Source organism: Cebidichthys violaceus, unplaced genomic scaffold (assembly GCF_023349555.1).
Source record: "Cebidichthys violaceus isolate CVI_PGR_0920_01 unplaced genomic scaffold, fCebVio1.0.p SCAF_8, whole genome shotgun sequence".
NCBI classification, from domain to species: domain Eukaryota; kingdom Metazoa; phylum Chordata; class Actinopteri; order Perciformes; family Stichaeidae; genus Cebidichthys; species Cebidichthys violaceus.
This window is the reverse complement of record NW_027176964.1, coordinates 14,849,065-14,871,409: the sequence shown is the minus strand read 5'-3', so window position 1 is coordinate 14,871,409 and position 22,345 is coordinate 14,849,065. Positions and strand designations below refer to the sequence as shown.

At 43.1% G+C, this 22,345-nt stretch overlaps 1 protein-coding gene across 1 annotated transcript; it reads left to right on the top strand.

The window, feature by feature from the left end:
- The first annotated feature begins 1,157 nt into the window (after positions 1–1,157).
- LOC137892418 (dynamin-3-like) lies at positions 1,158–21,082 on the top strand. The gene is made up of 21 exons (XM_068737513.1): positions 1,158–1,446; positions 1,925–2,334; positions 4,407–4,480; positions 4,695–4,844; positions 5,514–5,717; positions 6,651–6,749; positions 6,996–7,156; positions 7,513–7,655; positions 7,859–7,994; positions 8,656–8,723; positions 9,325–9,463; positions 9,661–9,747; positions 10,359–10,429; positions 10,591–10,645; positions 12,222–12,335; positions 16,284–16,393; positions 17,187–17,301; positions 17,754–17,918; positions 18,108–18,343; positions 18,444–18,617; positions 19,389–21,082. Exons 2-21 carry the CDS (start codon positions 2,174–2,176, stop codon positions 19,429–19,431), a joined length of 2,505 nt encoding a protein of 834 aa, XP_068593614.1. The 5' UTR covers positions 1,158–1,446; positions 1,925–2,173; the 3' UTR covers positions 19,432–21,082.
- The last annotated feature ends 1,263 nt before the right edge of the window (positions 21,083–22,345 follow it).

Below are 22,345 nucleotides of genomic sequence, written 5' to 3'. Positions count from 1 at the left end.
CGTGCTGTCTCTGTCAGGTAACGTCACAGGGTACGAGTTGTCCAGTCAGACAGCTTGTATGTCAGGAAAACTCTTCAGAATATCCTAAACTACAGATTTGGTTACTTTCACCCCTGTTTTCCGACAACTACAGAAATATTAAGATCAGACCTACTTGAGTTTTCTCCCTTGATTGTGATTGTATTGAACTTGATAATCTGTCTCCCTCTATTATATTACCCAATCGTTTTGTATTCATTTTTGAATACATAATGGCAGCTATCAACTGGGCCCAACTAGGGCCCAAGCGGCACAGAGCTGTATTGGTTGTACTGTTAACGCCATCTAGCGTTCGCTCACTACAACATGAAGTGCCGACTGGACCCATCTCCAAAGCATGACCGTAATGAAAAGGGCAAATGCTGACTTAATCGATCAGATTTGACTGTCACAGACAGATGGAAGGGCATCAGACCCCTTTTCAACCTCTTTGCAGAGGAGCTCGATGAGCTGATTAGATCTCCTCTATAGCTCATCTAATGATAGGCGATGTTCACGTCCAGTGGAAGAGAGACGCTTGTCATCTGGCACGGAGGTTGTCCTGCGAGAGGTTAAGGCAGATTGGCAGTGTCCTTTCCACATGACCGCCTCCACCAGCCTCGGTCGACAGGGACAATCCGAGACCAAGCATCACACTTTTTCTTTTTTTTTCTTTTTTTTGTCCGGTTGAAACGAACCCTTCTGGACTTCATGTTTTCACAAAGTGGGCCGATATGGTCAAAGTCACAAAGGATGCAGCTCATCATATTATTGTGCGCAAAGCAAGGCGACATAAACACATGACTGTCATGGCCTGTAGGCCCGCGTATACCATGTATGCAATGTGTATGGAATTTACGACGGCTGGTTTCTTCACCTACTGCAGGGATCTGAAGGAGCGCATCCACCTCCTCTGTTGCAGCGATGCGCAGCCGTGCCGCATGACTCACAGCGGCAGAAATGGCACGGATGTAAACAGGAGGCGGGCTCAGGTAAACCTAACCTGTACCTGTCCAGCCAATGGGGCGCCGCGTTGCTCTGCCTCCGTCTCCAATCCCGCGCTTTCCATTGGTCCACCGCCGCGTCGATATGGTGTAAGAGCGAAGGCGCAGCTTCGCAATTACACCGCGGAACAGAGGAGAGAGAGAGCGAGAGGGGGGGGGGAAATGATTAATCTGTCAAAGGCGAATTTGTGTTCGGGATGAGACCGCTCTGACATTCAGCCGACCGGAACCAAGCCCACAGGCGAACACAATTAATGCACAGGAATTTGAGATCAAGCTGATGCACTGCCATAGCAGGTGGCGCTTGTATAATCGTCCAGGGTCTCGTCACTTGTCGTCGCTGCCCGATCTGCGCGTCGTTTCAGCACTGGACAGCGACCGGGACCATCGGACACCGAAATCACTGAGGGAATCCTGAGGCGGGGTAGGCTCACAACAGCGCACGAAAATGTGTGATTATCACTATGCTACATTTTCAGACGACACTATTTGTATACTGTGTGTCAACGTCTATCTGCAACCCTGCGAACGATGCGTTGTTTTTTGCCTTTAGTACGCGCTGTTCGCGTGCGATTTGTGGATTCTGGAGGGCACGGGTTTGTTCAATGACACTGTATACGGAGCCTATAAAGCTCCACTCACCAAATGCCCTTGAAAGTATATGCTTCGTGCCGCTCGCTGTGTGTGTGTGTGTGTGTGTGTGTTTGTATGTGTGCAAGAAGGAGAGAGAGAGAGAGAGAGAGAGAGAGAGAGAGAGAGAGAGAGAGAGAGAGAGAGAGGTTATGGTGGTTGTGTTGAGCAACTGCGCAATTGTCTGTTCCTGTCTGTTCATATCTCTTTTCTCTGCACATCTCTCTCTCTCTCTCTATCTCTCTCTATCTCTCTCTCCTCTGCTTCCACAGTCGGTCCGACCCTCACTTGGCTCGGGGCAATGCGCGGCTAGATGACTTCACTAGCCTCCATCAACAAGCACCGCGGTATCCCGGACTAATATAGCAGCGCCACATACCCCCCTCCCCTCCTCTCTCTCTCTCTCTCTCTCTCTCTCTTTCTCTCTCTCTCTCTCTCTCTCTCTCTCTCTCTCTCTCTCTCTCTCTCTCTCTCTCTCCATTTTCATTCGCTGATCCCGAGTCCACCCGTCTAAAGGCACCATGGGAAACCGTGGCATGGAGGATCTGATCCCGCTGGTCAACAAGCTGCAGGATGCCTTCAGCTTCATCGGCCAGGCCTGCAACTTGGACCTGCCGCAGATCGCAGTGGTCGGCGGTCAGAGTGCAGGGAAGAGCTCCGTGCTGGAGAACTTTGTAGGCAGGTAAAATTGACCACCAGAAATAGGATAATCCCTTCTCCGGTTAACCTTGAGGGTGACATAAGAGGCCTATGGAGCCAATCTCTGTGCAGAGTTCAAACCATCTCTCCCCAGCTTTAAGTCACTGCTGCGCTTTGTGATGATGCCTTTTAATTATGCCAAGTGTAGTATTATTATTATTATTTTTTTTTATATATATATATATATATACACACAACACTGTCCTGTGGATACTGACAGAGGAGGGAAGCAGTATTTGGGTTACTGCAGCACCTTAGGGATTTCAGTCCAATCAGTACCAACTGCAGTCAGGCTATACCTCCAAGGTCCTAGAAATATCCAACTCTTCCTCGTTTGGAGGGCATCAAAATGTTGTTTGTCTTCACAAAAAAAAAAAAAAATGATGCTGTCATGTTCTTTGTCCGATAAATGCAGATTGTGCAGAGACATCTCACTGCATGAAACCATTTTAAAACACCATCCTGCTGTACATGTCAGCTCCCACTCCTGAAAACACACATGAATATTCATCATCTTGCCCTGGATTTTGGTCACCCACAACAAATAAATTATGAGCGGATGCATTTAAATATAATAAGGAGGATAAGGATAAGGAGTGTGATTCTGTTGACAACAGAAATTCAGGTGTTTCTTTTAGTTAAAAGATAGATCAGAAACACTTCCCACAACAACTCCAACATGATGCTCTTATGTCTGCTGCAAGAACCTTTTTTTGACGCTCGACAATACCGCACCATTCTGTCTTATAGCCCATGCATTGCACATTTTAATTGATAGCCAGTTTAATATCTGAATTTGCTCTAAATTGACTCATTTATTGTAGCATTTCCTTTTTTTTTTGCTGTGCAGTTGATTTAACATATTAAAAATGAAAGGGTCACTCTGATCTTACACATAAAGGTCAGTTTGCTTGCCATGGAGAACACTGTGCCCAACCTGTGAAATCTGCTGTTTAATGCAACATCTGAGTAGGTAGCTCTGATGATTTCATCTGATTTAGGCTGTAGACTAAAGATATTTAACAGAAACAAATGTGTTTATAAACTGGGGGTATTGATTTTGAAAGATGAGAGCAGGGAATTTCTAATGAAATACGCTATTGAGTTGCAGTATGGTAAATGTAGGATCCAGTGTTATTGGAGCGTTATCATGACCGTCTCAGCCTCTGATGCTTCAATATTGACCAGGTTATTTTTTCCAATCTATGGCTCACAAGTTCCCCAAATTTGTGGAAGTGCAACATTAGCTAGATTGTCTTCAGTGCGACCGAGTAGTTCCTTTCTTGAGCAGTTGTAACATGCATGTTTGCAGTTCCAGATGGATGAATAGATTTTTTTTCTTCCTGTTCCAGCTCTCTCATTGAGAGTCGTGATGCTGAGTAATGGTCCATCTGTCCAGAACTGGCTCTGCACCGTGCTGAATGGACACGCAGTGGGCTGCATGGTCTTTTTTTCTTTCTTTTTTTTAACTCATCCCACTTGAGGGAGCTCCGAGGGTCGATATGTGTTAATAAGGTTTTCTCGGAGCAGACCTCTAGCATAGGAGGTGGTCGTGATGGCTGTCAGGTGTGTGGCATGTGCACACACACACACACACACACACACACAGAGAAACGAGTTGTGTGTGTGTGTGTGTGTGGAACCCCTCAGGAAATGGTGAAGTCATCGTTTTTTAAATGAGAGCGCTTCTTGTCAGCGATGCAGCTCTTCATTTTGACCTGATGTTTAGCGGGTCACATTGTTCTGTACTGTTGAAGAACTTGGTTGCTGCAGCAGCAGCAGCAGCTGAAAGTTGCAGGAGTGACTGTGTGTTAAAATGGCCCCTATTATACGTTGAACTGGCGTATAACATACGGGATGAGTGACATTGAAAGGTCTACAGTAACTTGCATATAGGGTGTAATTATAATATATTTTCCCTTCAAGAGTTCAGAGGAAAAAAAAGCCTCAAGATGAAATGATCAGTATGCCACCATTAGCTGTCCGTATAGTCTTTGATAAATGTCTACATTGACTGTGGTTTGATATAATGAGTTTTGATTGGTCTTTCCTCAGGGACTTTCTGCCCCGTGGATCTGGTATTGTCACCCGCAGGCCCCTGGTTCTGCAGCTTATCAGCGCCACTGCAGGTGGGCGCACACACATTTACACACCCACGCATGCTAGCATGCGCACATACAACACCACATACACGCATATGCAGCCTCCCCCTCTGCACATTTTTGAAATGGTGCTGTTTTTTTTTCCCTCTTCTCACACTGGCATTATTTTTCTCTCCGACACATGCAGCACAGCCGCCACTAATCCCTGCCATATACTGTGTCTTCATTTTCATTCCCTCAGAATGGGCTGAATTCCTCCATTGCAAAGGGAAGAAGTTCACGGACTTCGATGAGGTCCGCACAGAGATTGAGGCCGAGACGGACCGTGTCACGGGGGCCAACAAAGGCATATCTCCCGTCCCCATCAACCTGCGTGTTTACTCCCCTCACGGTGCGAAGCTCATCTCCCTTCCTTTCACTGTCAAGTAACAGCACACAATAACACTTTTGAATTAAGGTATATTGGGACAAGCTGTGAGTCATCATACTTTCTCTTTTTGTATTATTAGCTGGCAGAAAATGTTTTTAAAAAAACTGAGTCACTAGAAAACACTAGAATGTGGTTTTGCGAGCAAAATAATTATACAGTACATGAATTCATTTCTATGTCATTGATGAGTTTAAGGGAGGCAGCTTAACATATTCCTTTAAGTTTCTGAGTTAATATGGCTAAATATGGAATTTTGATATTCAACGTTATACCGATGCTATACTGATGCTATACTGATGTCCTTAGATTGTTTGCATTGTAAAAGTGAATACTCTACTTTATAACCAGAGCCTTGAATTGAAGTGAATTTTAAATGAGCTCCATTCAGAATAAAACTGATTATGTGATTTGTTTATTTTATTTTATTTTATTTTATTTTATTTATTATTTTAGATGTTTTACTACAGTTGAAAAATAGGGCCAATAGTTCTAATTTAATTTAAAAATTTTCAAAGTAAAAAGTCCAAGGGAATAACTAAGTAAATTCTGAAGATTGACTAACAATAGGCGACAGAAATGTCTCGCAGGTATGGCCGGTTCTTTTTATACTGCGTTTCTGTGTCTGTGCAGTGCTGAACCTGACTCTTATCGACCTGCCGGGGATCACTAAGGTGCCCGTTGGAGATCAGCCCGTAGACATCGAGCAGCAGATCCGGGACATGATCATGCAGTTCATCACCAGAGAGAGCTGCTTGATCCTGGCTGTCACTCCGGCCAACTCTGACCTGGCCAACTCTGACGCTCTTAAACTGGCGAAGGATGTCGATCCACAGGGTAAGACGAGGGCACGAGGGCATGGAAAGGATATCGGGAGTGAAGGAGGCTGTTGGACAGATGTAGGATGTTGAATGGAAGTGAATGAAGCACGTGAAAAGAGGCCTTGTGGTTAGCGAAACTGACCTGAACAAGACATCTAATCTCCATCAGCTGCAGGGATGGTGCTTAGTTTCTGACCTTGATTTCTGACCCCTCTGAATGTGGAAAACAGAATTTCCCTACAGGGGTCGATCAAGTGTCACATTATTATTAGAAACGAGGGGCTGAGAGAAGGGGAAAAAGGAGAGTAAGGAGAGCGTCAAAAGATAAATGAGGAGAGAGGGAAAAAGTAAATCAGAAAGAGATGTGTGGAGTTAAAAAAAACACAGAAGAGGGTGACGCTAAGGAAAAACAGACAGTGGAAGTGGGATAATGAGGAAGGGTAAGAAAGGAATCAATTTAATGCTCAAGGAGTTTAACCTTCAGACAGGAGGACACAGGAGAGGAGGATGAATTAGCTACGAACAGGAGGTCTTGGACAAAGTAACCTTTAGGGAGGGATGAATAATATCAGACAAGAAGAGGGAGATGGAAGAATATAGAAGGGAACAGAGAGATGGGATGGTAACAAGGAAAGGATGACGTGGCGGAAGTAAAGAAAGAAGTACGGAAGAGGGAAGGAATAAAGGAAAGGAAAAGCTAGATGTAAAGCTGCATTGGAACTGGGCAAAGGTCTGTAAAGGGCTCAACAGCAGTCCAAAACTCAAACATTTTCAATTTACAACAGAACAAAAGCTCCCATTTAAAAAGATGCTACTAGCAAGTGTTGCATTTTTTTACCCAGAAAAGTGACCCAAACCATCAAACGATTAAGAAAATAGTTCCTTTAACTTCCAACAAGCATTTCCATTACAATCTTCCTCCCTTCTTTTTAACCCCTTCTTTTTCTAGGTCTGAGGACTATTGGAGTAATCACCAAACTGGATTTGATGGACGAGGGCACAGATGCCCGAGAAATACTGGAGAACAAGTTGCTGCCGCTGCGAAGAGGTGTGTGTGTGTGTCTATTATACAGCATTGTGAGCTACGCAAGCCAGAATCACTTTGGCTCTTGCACTTGCTTTTTCTCTTGCAACATTCTCAAAGTCTCTCACTGTGCTCTTTATCACATTGTCCAATAACTCTGTTCTTCTCGTCTTTTCTGTTTGTCTTCGCTCGTGATACCGCTGCCTCTATCTCCCCGGGATTAGCGTTCGTTCCTCCTCTCAATTTGTGTCCGTGTTTGCTGATTCCCAGGTTATATTGGAGTGGTGAATCGCAGTCAAAAGGACATCGATGGCAGGAAAGATATCAAGGCAGCGCTGGAGGCTGAGAGGAAGTTCTTCCTGTCCCACTCATCATACAGGCACATGGCTGAGAAAATGGGCACCCCACGACTGCAGAGAGTGCTCAACGAGGTGATCATAGATTTACTCCCGGTGCTTTTCCCACATGCACTTTACATAATTAATAAGAGGGCGGCCGTGTTTTTTTTTCTTCTTCTCCCTCTTCCATTGTATGGCACATCAGTGTGGGTGTCAGTATGTGGGAAAAGCACTCACTCTTTCTAGTTCAGCTCCTAATAATTTATAATTTCACTCAGACAGGCATTCCACATTGTCTCTGCTGTGTTATACATTATCTATGATTACGGTGAAATAGACGGTCTTTATTGCTAAATCACTGTACAGCCAAAATGCCAATAACATAATCTACTTATTGACTCCCATGTGATTATAATTTGGTTAATTTTGCTGGCTTTGTGTCTCCACAGCAATTGACCAACCACATCCGGGACACCCTGCCAGCTTTCCGCAGCAAGCTGCAGTCCCAGCTGTTGGATCTGGACAAGGAGGCAGAGGAATACCGGGGATACCGACCTGATGACCCATCCCGCAAAACCAAGCAGCTGTTGCAGTTAGTGCCCCCATTTTCTCACAACAACAGCATTTACTTGAGACTTTGTTGATAAAAAGCTACGTTTCCTACAAAAGGTCTGACCTCAGGCAGAGATTGCTTTCTCCCATGGCCCCCATTGCTTATCCGCTCTTATTTTAGACGTTAGAAGTCACTGCTGGTCTTTTATTTATCGTGCTGTTGCTTCATTGTCGTGTTTTCAGGATGGTGCAGCAGTTCTCTGTGGACTTTGAGAAAAGGATTGAGGGCTCAGGGGATCAGGTGGACACAGTGGAGCTGTCTGGTGGAGCAAAAATCAACCGCATCTTCCATGAGCGTTTCCCCTTTGAGCTGGTCAAGGTGACGTGTTGCACATAGAGGAAGATGGCTCACTGCAAAATAACAACAAAAACAAACAAGTGAAATAATCTCCTGGGGTACAATTATTTGACCTCTTTCAAATACATATATCTCTTTTCAAATTTTTAAGATTTATTGGCTTGAATACATTTGGAAATATAACTGGAATCCCATCATGTATCACTTTGTCAATGTAAAATCTACACTCTTCCCAGGTTGCTAAAACTCCCAAATTCCCAGTTTATGACCTCATTGTCCTGAAAGATAGCTGAGGCATCTGTCAGTCATCTGCCTGTCCTGTCCTATACAAAGACTGTGACACTCATCTCTACAAAATTCCTTAAGCAAAGGAAAGAGCATTTGAAATAATGACTTCTTTTGTTTAAATCTCATTTTAAATGTCATTTGAAGGCTGAATAAAAAAACTAAATTACACATTTTGCCATCTATTTCCTCTCTATACACACCTTATAATGTCCTCTCTTGTGATTTTTTTTAATGAATGAGCCCTGAATAGCTTCACTATTATCAACACATTTTCAAACTCATAGTACACATTTCTCTCTCTTTTTTCTTCTTATAATTCTTTTTTTTTTTTTACAGTTAAATAACTCTTTTCTCTGTATCTGCTGTCTAAACTCCTCCTCTCTGTTCCCTTCAGATGGAGTGTGATGAGAAGGAGATGCGTCGTGAGATCAGTTATGCCATCAAAAACATCCACGGTATCAGGTAGAAATTAATCTACCAAACTAGAAGAAACATTTTTCATTTTCTACGCCTTTGCACCACAGACTCATCAGTTTTTACCCAAAAAGCAATCCTCCAAATATTTGAGATATACCTACCAGTGATGCTACCACTGGCCATTAGCATTATAAAGGTATAAATTAATTATTTCACCGCCTAAAGACAGTCACATATTAACGTTGATGTGGTAAACATCATAACAAGTACAAAATTCAGATCTTTGAATTTGGTAAAAACCTAAAAATACATGGTTTGGATGGAAATTTGTAAACAAGGGAGGAGCCTGTCGTCCTTTTTATGTTCTGTCCAGCCTCTCTGTGTGTTTCTATATTGGTTCAGCAGCGGTTAGCCACCACAGCCAAAAGAATTGCCACCCAAGCGAGAAATCTGACATTTAAAGCAGCACCACATTTTAGCCTTCAACAACAATCGCTGGTCCAATGTCTATCCATGACTGTTTTTTAACACATCAATACACGTTTTTGCACTCACCCCTTTATTACTGCAACCACAGACTACTACAGAATACATGTTTCATCACAATTATACCCTTTTTTTTTCTTCTCTTCTTGGTGGGTCTCAGGACTGGACTTTTCACCCCAGACATGGCGTTTGAGGCAATTGTGAAGAAGCAGGTCATAAAGCTGAAGGGACCCTGCGTCAAGTGTGTGGACATGGTCATCCAGGAACTGATCAACACTGTGCGCCAGTGCTCCAACAAGGTAGCTCATGTGGCTTATGGGGGATTTGGAAGTCTGGAGGTTAACAGAAAGGAAATATGGAAGGAAAGATGGAATAATGAAAGAAGGAAAATGAAAAATGAACTCACTGTTGTTTCTGAGTTTTTTTTTTTTAAATTATTCCTTTCTCCACATTCCTCATCGTGGAGTGAGTGATAATCTGTGACATGTGTTTTCAGCTGGAGTGCTTCCCCATGCTGCGCGAGGAAACTGAGAGAATTGTGACTTCACATATCCGAGACAGAGAGGGTCGGGCCAAGGACCAGGTAACGCTCGTACATTAGCCAACGTTAGTTTGCAATTATGGCTCTACACATTTGTTTATGAGGGAAGGTCTGTGACAGGTTACCAATTAACCAAAAAAAGATTACTGTTAATACACACTCTGTAGAACATAATACATTTAAAGAAATAGTTTTGGGAAATTTTGAAGAAGATCAATGCCACTGTCATGTCTGTACAGTAAAGCTTCCACCTGCACCTGGTTAGCTTAGCTTAGCACAAAAACTGGAAACAGAAACAGCTAGCCTAGTTCTCTCTGAAAATAACAAACTCCACATACCTGCATCTCTAAAGCCCACGAATTCACATTTTATATCTGGTTTGTTTAATCTGTTCAACAAAGCTAGTTGTAAAAACAACACATTGTGGTTTTATGTGCCCCGCAGAGACAAGCTAGCTGTTCTCCCCTGCTCCCAGTCTTTATGCTAAGCTAACTAGCTACTGGCTACAGCTACATATTTAGCACACAGACTTGAGAATGGTTTTAATCTTCCGATCTAACTCTCAGCAAATAAAGAGTCTTTCCCAAAATGTCAAACTACTATGTTCCTTCAAGAATGACTCGCTTCATGTTAAATGTTTTGTGTTGTTGCAGGTTCTGCTGTTGATAGACATCCAGCTCTCATACATCAACACTAACCACGAAGACTTCATTGGCTTTGCTAAGTAAAGACTCCATCTATTAGCTTGGCTCCACCATGATAGATCATTATCAACAAATCTTTAGATGATTTCATTTCGCCCCTGTGGTGTTTTCTCTCATTCTCTCTCCTCTACATTCACCCTGTCTCTTCTGCCATCTCTGTTTTGTTGTTTCTCCACCGCAGTGCGCAGCAGCGGAGCAGTCAGACTAATAAGAGCCAGAGTTCAGCCGTAAATCAGGTGAGCATTTGTCATGTCTTGTATGTCACACAAACAGCAGAGCACACAAGGTCAAGGGAGTACTGCACACCCACACAGCAGCAGGATGGCTACTGCAGAGAGAGAGAGAGAGAGAGAGAGATGCTGAAATCAGAAATCTGATCCAAGATACTCTTTCATTTGAGTAAATCCTTTGCATTGCACACATTTGATGTTTTATACATTTTAGCCTTATGTCATCTTTGATTTTGTTATTATTATTTTATATTTTAGCCATGCATGGTGTATTATGTTTAGTGGGGCACCAGTTGTGTACAGTGGTTTGTTTTGCTTCTTTGGTTTTATCTCATTAAAAGAATCCCATTGGGTTCGATTACTTTATGCCACCATCATCACTGGTGTTGTTGTTGTTGAGACATTTCCCTTTGTTTGAACCCTTCCTGTGTCATCAAGGTGCCACTTTGCATTTCATCCCCATCCCTTAGTGAGAATCTCAGCTGCCCTCTTATGGGTGTCTGTTGGTGAGTATCACTCATTGTGGGTTATGGTTTGCATTGTCATTTGTGCCTGCAATAACACTTCTGCCCATTGGGTGGTGCTCTCTGGCACCACTGCTTTAGAACCTGTCTTTTTTGGGGGGGTTTTCCGCTCTTGACGGGTTCAAGAATTCCAAATTGGTTGTGTAAGTGACTGTTGGGCCGAGGCATTTTCTTAAATACAAGTTGCACTAGAAAAGTTACCATTTCTTAGTGCCTCAAGGTTTTTTTAAATCCCCCACATTCTGTTGCAGGCCTCTTCTCCTCCAGCATCAGGCCTGATTGTAAGAGTTCACTCTCTAGCCGTTAACTCTCTAACACCTCCTCCACCCACCAGCGCCCGAAGACTACAAGGAGTTGCCAACTAGAAAAACACAAACAAAAAAAAATCTCCTTGTTTGGCAGTTCAAATATAATTTCTAAGACTAAAAGTGTGAGAATGATTTCTGTGAGATCGAGGCACTAAACAGCCCTCTAATGTTTGCCTATGACAGAAAGGCTTTGTAATGATTTGGGTAACCTCCTTAGTGAGTCTTAGGCGGTGCAAGACTGACAATAATCTAACCTAATAATCACTTGGCACTGTGCCCACAGGCCTGTTTATGTAGGCTTGTAGGGTCAATAATTGTAACACAGTTGACAGACACATGCTTTATTGTGCGCTTGAAGCACTCACACAATGGTCACTTAACAAGTTAACACTGGCCTCTGCTTGAAGCATTGTGAACACGGTTCCTTGAATGAGACTGCACTGACACACACACAAGTCACATGCTCGGCTCCGAGCGAGTCACAACCTAACCTGACCTCCACGCACTTTTCATCGCAATTCATGCATCGATTACCCGCACAGATTCATTTTGGCTAGCTTTACCCAGGATGTGTTGAATGAAGTTATTGTTTTAGAGGCGATTGAGTTGATTTTTACAGATGAAGAGCTGCTGTCATCCTCTTGTTTTTCTTGAGTTTTTAATTTTAAATTTTTCTTTAATTTACTTTTTTTTAATTGTTAATTGTACATTACAGCAATTTCTGACTTTCTGATCGTGCCCTCCACTCAGGTCATTCGCAAAGGCTGGCTGACCATTAACAACATCAGCATCATGAAGGGAGGAGCCAAGGAGTACTGGTTTGTGCTGACTGCCGAGAGCTTCTCCTGGTTTAAGGATGACGAGGTGAGCAGAGAAGCAATATTTTTTATAATGACAATGGATCAAATCACTCTTAAAGTGAAAGAGGTTGCTCGTAATAACAAACCCACAGAGACTCTGCAGTCCCACCTCGGCTTCACAAAGCATTTTATGGTCTTTCAGGTCAGAGTATTTAGCAGCTGAAGAGACAGATATTTCCCTCAGGAGTTAGAGAGTTTGTGGTCTTGTTTTTTTAGTTCATATTTATTTCCTTGATGCTTAGATCAGGATGAGGATACAATAAGAGAATGTCCCAGTTCTATGTTTGCTATGAATGTGTCCTGGTGGTAAGGAAGTTACTTTAGAGTGTGAAAATTATTGAGAAAATGTGGAAAATTGCTCTTTGTGTATTTAACAAAACAAACAAAAAAAAAAATCATCTAAAACCGATGGATGACAGTCTGATGTTTAGCCGAATGGAACTAGGAATTAAATTCATACACATGGTAGATCAATGACTTGGATTTTATTATTTTTTATTTCCATTATCATTGATAATACATCATAAAGACCAACATCAGCATACTGGTTTTGGAGGAAAGCACACCATTTGTGCCATTCTGCGGCATTTGCTCCGTCCTGCTGGCTTATTAGGCGGGCTGATGTCTATCTGCCTGTCTGTGCCTGCTGTACAGGTTGGAGGTTATTCTGCACAGCAAGTGTAGATAGGCAGACACACTGCAACTCCTTCAGCCAGTTGGTGTTGTTGCTGCATTGTTCTTTCATTATTGGACCTTTTTTTTTTTTTAGTATCTTACCAGGGTACAGTTCAAAGAGAAAATACACAGAGTACAATTTGTATTTGTGCAAAAAGGAAACAATTGATGGAGACAGTGGTCTTCTCTCCAGCCTGGGTTATAGGATGGATGGGGTTCCACCTTAATGTGGGTCAACTAACTCACTCTTTGTGAGCTTTTAGCATTTGTTGAAGAGTCACTCTTACATATGTGAAGACTAAGCGTGTGGCCATGGTTCTTGTCATTCCATTCATCTTTCCCTTTGTCTCTGAGTTTCCCTTCTTTCCTCTCTTTCTTCTCTCCACCTCTCTTTCCACTTGGAGTTCTGGCATTCACTTCTCCTTCTCCAAATTTGGAACAGCCCCATTCCTAACCAAATGTTCACTATCACAGACACCCAAAATAAATGAACGCATACTCAGCCCTCAGAGAGCACATGGGCCGCACAGCACTGCGTCTACAGAATGTCATTTGATACGTTAGTGTGGTAATGTAGGAAATTATAGACTCCACTGGCTTCGCCTTGTATATTTCTGTTTTACACCCCGTGAACTTTCTATAGTCACATACGCATACGCATGCACGTGCACACTCGTGGACACACACACACACACACACACACACACACACACACACACTCACTCGCACACCCTCCTCACTCCTGTGGTTGGCAGTTACTTTGGAACTGCTCGCATTCTTGGCAGGAAAATCACAAGTTTTAAATCCAAACACCAGCCTCCAATACTTCGGCAGAGAGAAACCCCTCTATTAAATATCAATATCCTAAACCTTCAACTTCATAAGCAGCTATCACTTAAGGACACTGAGTCGCTGGTTTTGTCCCGATATAATGCGTAATACTACACATGCAACAGTTATGAACGTTTCAATTTCCCCACAGACCAACAACACAAGAGCTAAATGGACCGGTCGAATGTAACACATATTGTCTGCACATATATTCTTTGTGCACCGGGGCTCTTGCACCATCTGCAGAACACTTTTTTTTTCTACCAGCCCTTTGCAGTTATTTGACACCACAGCAATCTAGTTTACGTCGGCGTCCTTTGCCTTAAATCGCCCAACTCCATTTTGGCCACCCACTGAAATAACTTCACTGGAGGTGTCTGACTGTATTTTTTTCAAACTCCACTTGATTGATTGGCCCTCATTCCTTTGGCTTGTGTTAGATGCTTTGCAGCCACACTCTGCTCCTCCCCCTTCCAGGGGACCGCATCTTCATCAGAGCACCAGCCTAGCAGCCTGCACACTTACTCATTCATACTATAAATTATGTGAGCTCGCCATTTTGTGAGTTTTGACTATCGTTCTTAGCTAAAAATCTAGATTCTTTCACACATTTTTTTTTTTTTTTCACGGCAAGTTGTCAAATCTGCAGTTATCGTTGAAAATTTGTGATGTATGTTTATTCCAAAAAGAAGTGAAAAGAATGTGGCGAGTGTTAGAACGCATTTAGGACAAAATACAGATGAATATCGATCACATACAGATTATGAATAGATATAAATAGCAAAGGGTGAGACAGAAGCAACAGATGCAAATAAAACACACATCTTGGAGACTTGAAATGCCAACGGAGAGACAAAGAGAGCGACACAGAAAGACAGACTGACAGAAGAGGGTCCATGCCCAGTCTAACCAATGTGCAGACTACTGTACACCAGTATGATAATGAACAGGTAGTCTGAACACTGGGTGGACGGAGCCGGAGTCAAGAGCCGGGCCCTGTGTGCTGTTTTCTGCCATTCCAGATGCTCGCGGGCGGCTCTGTCGTCCGTGCCCTCCCTTCGCCCCTCTCCATTTTGGCAGCAAGGATCCCATCTTTCGAAAAACCCCTCAAAACTGCGATTTGCCTCGTCCGTGTTTTTGGCGCCTTCCCCGGCCTTTTTGGTGCTCGTCTCTTGGCGTGTTTATTTGTTTTGGTAGAGGTTTTGAGCTCTGGGTCCCCTCGCGGTCCGTTTTGGTCACGCCGGCCATGAAGAGTATCCAGCCTTGACGTGGCATATTCGCTCAGACGACTGGGACAGACTGGCTGCACGTTCAGGGAGGGGGTATTACAAAAAAGAGGGAAAGAGAGAGACCGGGGGGGGGGGGGGGGGGGGTGAGTGAGGAAGAGGGAGGAGACCCATGTGACCATATTTGGGCCTTAGTGACCCCTTGGGGAATACAACACCGAAGAGTTTGCAGAGTTTTCTTGTCTTGTCTTTTTGGTTCGCTCTTCATCCTATTTAAGTCTTACCTGCGACCATCTACCACCTCTTCCCGGACCTTCGGACCAGATGTGGGCTTTCTTCTGCAAATCTTTTGCAAATCCACTTATGTGTTCCTTCTTCTCGGTCTCGCCTGCTCCTCCTTCGCCCGCCGTCTCTTTAACTTCTCCCTCCTTCCCTGGTTCTCTGTGTGCTGCTAAGCACTACCAGATGTTGAGTTTTAACGCCAGGCTGTCATTTAATCTCTCCCTCTCTCGCTCTCTCTCTCTCCCTCCTTCTTCTTTAAAAAAAAAAAAAATTCAGGCAGGAAGTGGGCCCCTCTGGAATGGAAAGAAAAAATATTGAGAAAATATAGAGGGGGAGGGATAAAAGAAAAAAAAAAAAGACAGAGAGTTAAGAAAGATGGAGGGCTAGGATGGAGTGTAAAAGTGAAGAGCAGAGTTTCATCAATCTAAGCATCCGTCACAGGCCCGCTTTGAATGTGATACAGCTGTGCTTCTCCTTCTACCTCCGAGGAGGAGCATTGTGTTTGAGCCCTGGACCTCCAGCGCTCACATAAATCTGCATTTTCCCCGTCTTACTTAGTTTACTCAGCCTTTAGCTACCAGCTCTCTTTGGCAAAACGCACCGTGAAGAACGACTGTGTCTTGACCCGCACTGTAATGACTTCCACATGTGCTCTCCTTCTCCCTCTCCTTTCTCTGTTTCTGCTTCCCCCTTCTCCACACACTCTCCCCCTACCTCCCACTCTCGTGTCTCCCCCATTCCTCCTCCCTCCTGTCACCCCCTTTTTTTTTCTTTGCTTTCCCCCTCTCCCCCTTTTTAAAAACCTGATTTCACCTTTCTCTCGTGGACATATTCTTGCACAATTGGCTATAATTTCATTTCTCAGGAATTTGCGAAAATAAGAAACAGGGCGAAGTAAAAGTCTCGTGATCCATACCTTCTGTTTTCCTCATTCACAGGAGAAAGAGAAGAAGTACATGCTCCCTCTGGACAACCTGAAGGTCCGCGATGTGGAGAAGAGTTTTATGTCCAGCAAGCACATATTCTGTATTTTCAATACAGAGTCAAGGTCAGCTGGGAGATCTAAACATTTTAACTTCTGCTTTTCCTGTGGTTGCAAATAAAACAAGACTTTGGACAGCAATCACATGCAGTAGATGGAGTTAGAGAGTCCAAGGCCTGTGCGCTTGTGTGCCGGCTGAAATATGTTTCGGATTATGCATTTTGCACAGTATGTATGCATGATTGCAGGCTTGGGCGAACTGGGACTATTTCTAATAGTTCTACAGCTCAGTTTAAGAAATTTGTTCTTTATATTTTAGTATGTTTCAAGAAGTACAAAGAAGTGTAAAACAATTGTTTACGATAGCAGACATTTTACAGTGAGTCATAGCCGGGGATCATTATAAAAACAAGTTACTTGAGGATCTTGAAGTTGTTATTGTAGGTTGATAACAAAAACAAAGGAAAGAGCCCAGACAGCACTGTAATCTATCCATGACACAATGAAGCTGTATAAAATGTTAAGTATCAGGCCTGTGTTTTCAGTAATTGGTTCAGAACATCCTGTAAAATGTTTTATGGCAATTCAGTTTCTTCATCCCTCTTGGCTTGAAACCCCCAAAAAAAGGATTAAACAACAAAACATCCCACATGGAAGGAGGCACATAATCTAACACAGTCAACACTTCCAGATGTCAGAGTTTATATTTTTTTGTTGAACACTTTTTTTGTATTAATGGGGGAGCATTGTCTACATGTTTTGAACTAGGTAATCGCTTAGTTGGATCAAATTGTAATGTTCGTTTAATTAATTGGTGGTGTGGAATGAGTGCATGTCCTCCTGTGTCATGGTCGTTTAGGAATGTGTACAAGGACAACCGCACCCTGGAGTTGGCCTGTGATGCTCAGGATGATGTGGAAAGCTGGAAATCTTCTCTCCTACGTGCCGGGGTCTATCCTGAGAAAGTCATGGCGGTTAGAAAACTCATTCATATTCTCCACTCAGTTTGTCTTTCACTATCTGGGTGACAGTTTCTTAGCTTTGGTTCCCCAGTTCTGTCTGATCCTTACGTATTATTATTTACTGACTTTACCTGTACTCTTTTACATTGTTTTTATTTTATTTCCAACCACATAACTATGTCACTCATTTTTTTTTTATATTTGAAACATTATATATTTTAACATATTTTGCAGGGCAATACTGGAAATGAACACATTTGGCAAATGGGAAATATTTTTCCTTAATTTACTAACATTTACACTACAGAGAGTTACTGTGTTTTATTTCACAAAAAATGTACGCATCCTGTATTAAATAGTGAGTTTCATACAATGCACCCAATATCTTTTTTTAAATGTAGGCCCGTCTCTCATTTTCTCTCTTCCCTTGTTTAAAAAAGTATTTTGACTTTCTCCCTCTATAGGTTGAGAGTGAGACCACCACTGCCACAGAGAATTTCTCTATGGACCCTCAGCTGGAGCGTAAAGTGGAAACCATTCGTAACCTGGTGGACTCCTACATGGCTATTGTCAACAAGTGCATCCGGGACCTCATGCCCAAGGCCATCATGCATCTCATGATCAACAATGTAAGAAAAATAAATCACTCACATGTTCATTTATTTGGGCCATGAAGACAGCTTTCTTTTATATTCTGTATTAAAGTACTAATAGTGACATGATGTCCACTGGGTGGAGAAAAAAAGACCGTCGGAAGGCCTGTACTTTTTCTTCACAATTCTGATTCATCATCCTGCACTACCTCTTCCTGCCACTAGGTCAAGGACTTCATCAATGCAGAGCTGTTGGCCCAGCTGTACTCTGCAGGTGACCAGAATGCCTTGATGGACGAGTCCCAGGAGCAGGCCCAGAGGAGGGATGAGGTGCTGAGGACCCACCAGGCCCTGAAGGAGGCCCTGGCCATCATTGGCGATATCTCCACCTCCACCATCACCGTCCCCATGCCTCCGCCTGTTGACAACTCCTGGGTGGGAGGTCCAGGTGGTGGTCGCAGGTAAAGTTTCCTAGAATTAAACGGATCATACTCGCAAATGCAACCGGCACCCTTTCTGTCCTAAACATTATTCAATGCTATGTCTTCTCTCCTGCTCCAGGTCTCCACCATCCAGCCCCACTGCCCCCAGGAGGATGTCCTCAGGCCAGCGTCCGGCTCCCCGAGGGGCCCCGCCACCACCAAACCGCCCAGGACCCCTGGGGCCCTTCAATAACAGTGCTGACAGCCCTCAGGCTCCCAGCCGCCCTAACAGGGCCCCTCCCAGCATCCCCAGGTAAATGCAACCTTCACATAACAGACAGTATCTGTCAGGAAGATACAAAAAAAAAGGTAGTCTTTGAGGGTAGGGAAGAAAGATTAAGACCCATATAACTACAATTTCTCATTGGAATTAATCATACTCTATTTATGTTTATCGCTGCTCAGAATCAAATATCAGCTGGTCTTATTAAGTGCTTTATATCTGCTGCTAGAGCAAGCGCTAATTCCTTTGCAGCCAACAAATTGAATCTGCTTTTCTATGGAAAGCCAGCCAACAACAGTTTTGCAGGTGACCATGATGACATATGAATTGTAAATATTGTAAATATTGAGCTAAAAATGAAACAAGAGGTGTGTTTTTTTTAAAATAGGGAAATGCTCAACAAATAGTTTGGAGAGCTGTTTCCAGGCAAATTCCCCCCCCCCCCCCTTTTCCAGTCTTTATGCTATGCTAAGCTAAGCTAACCGGTTGATAGCAGTTGCTTCATATTTAGAATAAAGACGTGACAGTGGTATCGATCGTCTCATCTACCTAAGCATTTTTGTTTTTAACAATCTTTACATCGATGATTTTGACTCTGTGTGAGACACTGAAGACGTTTGTACGCTTTTTACTTTGGAACAAAGCATCACACGTCTCTTAAAGCTGCGTGAAGACTAATCTCGTCTCTTTTCTTGTCTCCTTTTGTCTTATTTACTCCTCCCTTCTCATTTGTCTCATCTCTTATCTGTCCTGTTCTCTGACACTTCTCCTTACACATTATCATTCACGTTCAACCCCAAGCCGGCGGCCCCCGCCATCACCCACAAGACAAGCCCCGCCGTAAACATCTAAATGGGTTCCTCATACACTTATCTCCCTCCCTCATCTACTCCACCCCTCCTCTACTAGCCATGGCTCTGCCGTCCTGGTCCCTCCTTAGTGCAGACACTGACGTCTTTGATCCCTTGACCCTGAATTCCCTGCCAGGTGACGATGTCCATATATCTATGTACAGTATGGTACTTGTATTGTGGTGTATGTGTATGTGCGCTTGTTGCTCGCCTGTGGTCCAGGTTTGCTTAGCAGATCCACTACCCAGTATCAGTCCCTGGAACCTCAATTCCCCCCCCCCCCCCCCCTTCTCTCACCAAGTCAGCCACTACCCCCACTTTGCTGCTTCTACATAAAAATATGCTCAGCAGCCGCACTGCCCTACTCATTCCGAAATGCAGCATGGCACATAAGCTGCTTTTATTGCATGGGAGTGTGTGTACTGTATGTAGAGTGTGTGTGTGTGTGTGTGTGTGAGTGTGTTTTGTGTGTATGTATACGGGGGAGGGACTAATTTGCCTATATGTAGGCTGGGTTTGATTTAGTATTGTATTAATTTATTGTATAATGCCCCCCTTAAGTGTTAATTATCAGCTTAATGTTCTCTTAGGAACAGAAGTTGTATCTTAGTATGTGTGCGTGTATGTGCGTGTTTGTGTGAGAGTAACTCTGTGTACGTGTGTGCGAGTGTGTGAGGACACGTGTGCATGTGCTGTCCGTCTGCATGTTTGTTGGCGTTTCATTTGTATTTGTTTTCATGGTCAAAGCTGTTAATGATGAATCATAAAACCCTCGGGGGTAAATTTAATGTTGGACTTTTGTGAGTTGTTCCTGTGTTGTAGTAGCAGCCACACACACATAGCAAGGCTGAGGAGCACCGTCAGTATTCTCTATATGGAAACAGCCTCAATAATACATTTAACCTTGTCATAGGTGTCCACCTGTGCTGTATCAATGGTCAAGTTGTGACCCTTGCAGCCTTAAGCTCAGGTTCAGATGCTGACCTGTGAGATGGAAAAAAAACAAAAACCAAGAACAACTTAACACAAGTTCCTTCTTGAACGAACAAAGAACATGTTTCCATTTAGCCTTTTTCTCAGGTTTGAAACTTGCAACTCCATGCCCCATCACAAGCTAGCGCTCTTTCTCTTTCCTCAACTCTTCTAGTCTCTCGTATTTCCTCTTCTCTCACAACCATCGAAGCTAGTCAGTCAGCATCTCCATCAGAGCTTAAGGTGGTATTGTCAATGTTCAAGTGCTTCTCTGTCAGTTTGTTATTGTGTATGTGGGCCTAAACTGTGTTCTGATGTATATAGGTAATGATAAGGAGATACTGTACCCGTGGACTATTAAGACCTCATCAAGGATCCTAGCGCTTTAATCGTTCTCTGTGTCTCTATTCACTAAATGCTCTCTTCTCTCTAATTTAGACTGCCTTACCGGCATGAGTTACAATTCTGTATTGCCAAAGCTAAATGTAGAAAGAGAATTGGAAAGTTGAAGAAAATAAATATAATCTGCGGAAGAACAACAACAAAATGGTTCCAGTTGTAGTGAGATGGCATTGTTTAGCAGAGGGCATAATGTTAAACTGGGGAATTGCATCAGTTGTTATTTTTTGTGTCTCTGTATCGCTCCTCAATAAACTTCTTCCTCATAATGTCTCACTTTGTCACCAGAGTCTTTATTATAGAAGCCGCTAGGTTAAATAACCTTAAGTAGTATTATTACCACGTGCAATACTCTCAAAGTCAAATCACAAACTTGATATTGACTTTACTTTTAGCCAAAAGATGGATCACTGTGAGGCAGTGCATTTCAGCTTCAAACTATTGCGTTTGAATATAGTATTTCATATGTTAATTAAAAAAGGCGATTGGCTGCTGGCACCTCCTCCCAAATGTCTGGCTTTATAGAACAGTGTGCGATACGTCTTACATCCTCTGCCAATGGTCTAATCATGTACATTAAACCAGACTGTGTGCCTTATGGTGAAAGATATATTGAATTCAACCAAAACATAAACATGAGATTACTGAGGAATCGGCGCGTATTTTCACTGGGCGGCCACATGATGGCGGCAGAGGCCGTATTAAGCGTACAGCTATTTCAGTCATTTATGAATTTAAAAAATGTGGCAAATATTTTTGGACAAAGTATTTCATTTCAAAGGAGCTTGATCAGGATACACAGGGACTGCAGTGATTTACTCATCAACAGCTGGCATGTTAGATGATGGGAAAGTTATATCTGTCCTATATATCCTAATATGTCTTTTAAGGTGGCTGCTCATATGCCATGTGGTTACAGTAGCTGAAGTGCTGCTTTGGTGTGATCATATCACAGACCGTGGGTCATACATGAGGGTGTGACCTTTGGGCACAGCGCTGTTCATGCAGGAGGTGCCCCCTTTCATAGTGTTATACTCTGAAGAAGTTTCATCCCCTGCCCTCACTTATAGGGTTAAAACAATGGTTTTTGAATATTGCGTAGTTGGCTCCATCTAGTGACCTCAACATAAACATGCATTTACTGTTCGGCAGCCTGGACTTAATCTAGGCCTACTGCAGTATTTCTGTTCTGAAAAAAAGAAACGTGAACTCCCATGGCCCAATTAACACTAATTGATTTTACTGGACATGGATGTGCAGTAACGTTATCTCATAAGATGTTTTCGGATTACAAATCTAACTTTTTAGTTTATGTATAGCAATATATTTTTTTTAACCATCAGATGTTGACACGGCCTCCTTGTTGTCATCCCACTAAACACCACATCTCAGTGACTAGAGTCATTATTTGTCATATTCTGGGACCATTTTGATATACCATGAGTAGTTATCACAAATATGGCAACATAATTTGAAGAAATGATCCATATAACCCGGACCACCCTCTCCACCACCTACTGCAGGGACAACAGAGCA

Bases quoted from the DNA above. Each gene is read 5' to 3' on its own strand.
- LOC137892418 (XM_068737513.1), top strand. From the start codon at position 2,174: ATGGGAAACCGTGGCATGGAGGATCTGATCCCGCTGGTCAACAAGCTG. The intron at 7,157-7,512 runs GTGATCATAGAT...GTGTCTCCACAG, and splicing joins TGCAGAGAGTGCTCAACGAG to CAATTGACCAACCACATCCG. The intron at 18,618-19,388 runs GTAAATGCAACC...TTCAACCCCAAG, and splicing joins GCCCCTCCCAGCATCCCCAG to CCGGCGGCCCCCGCCATCAC.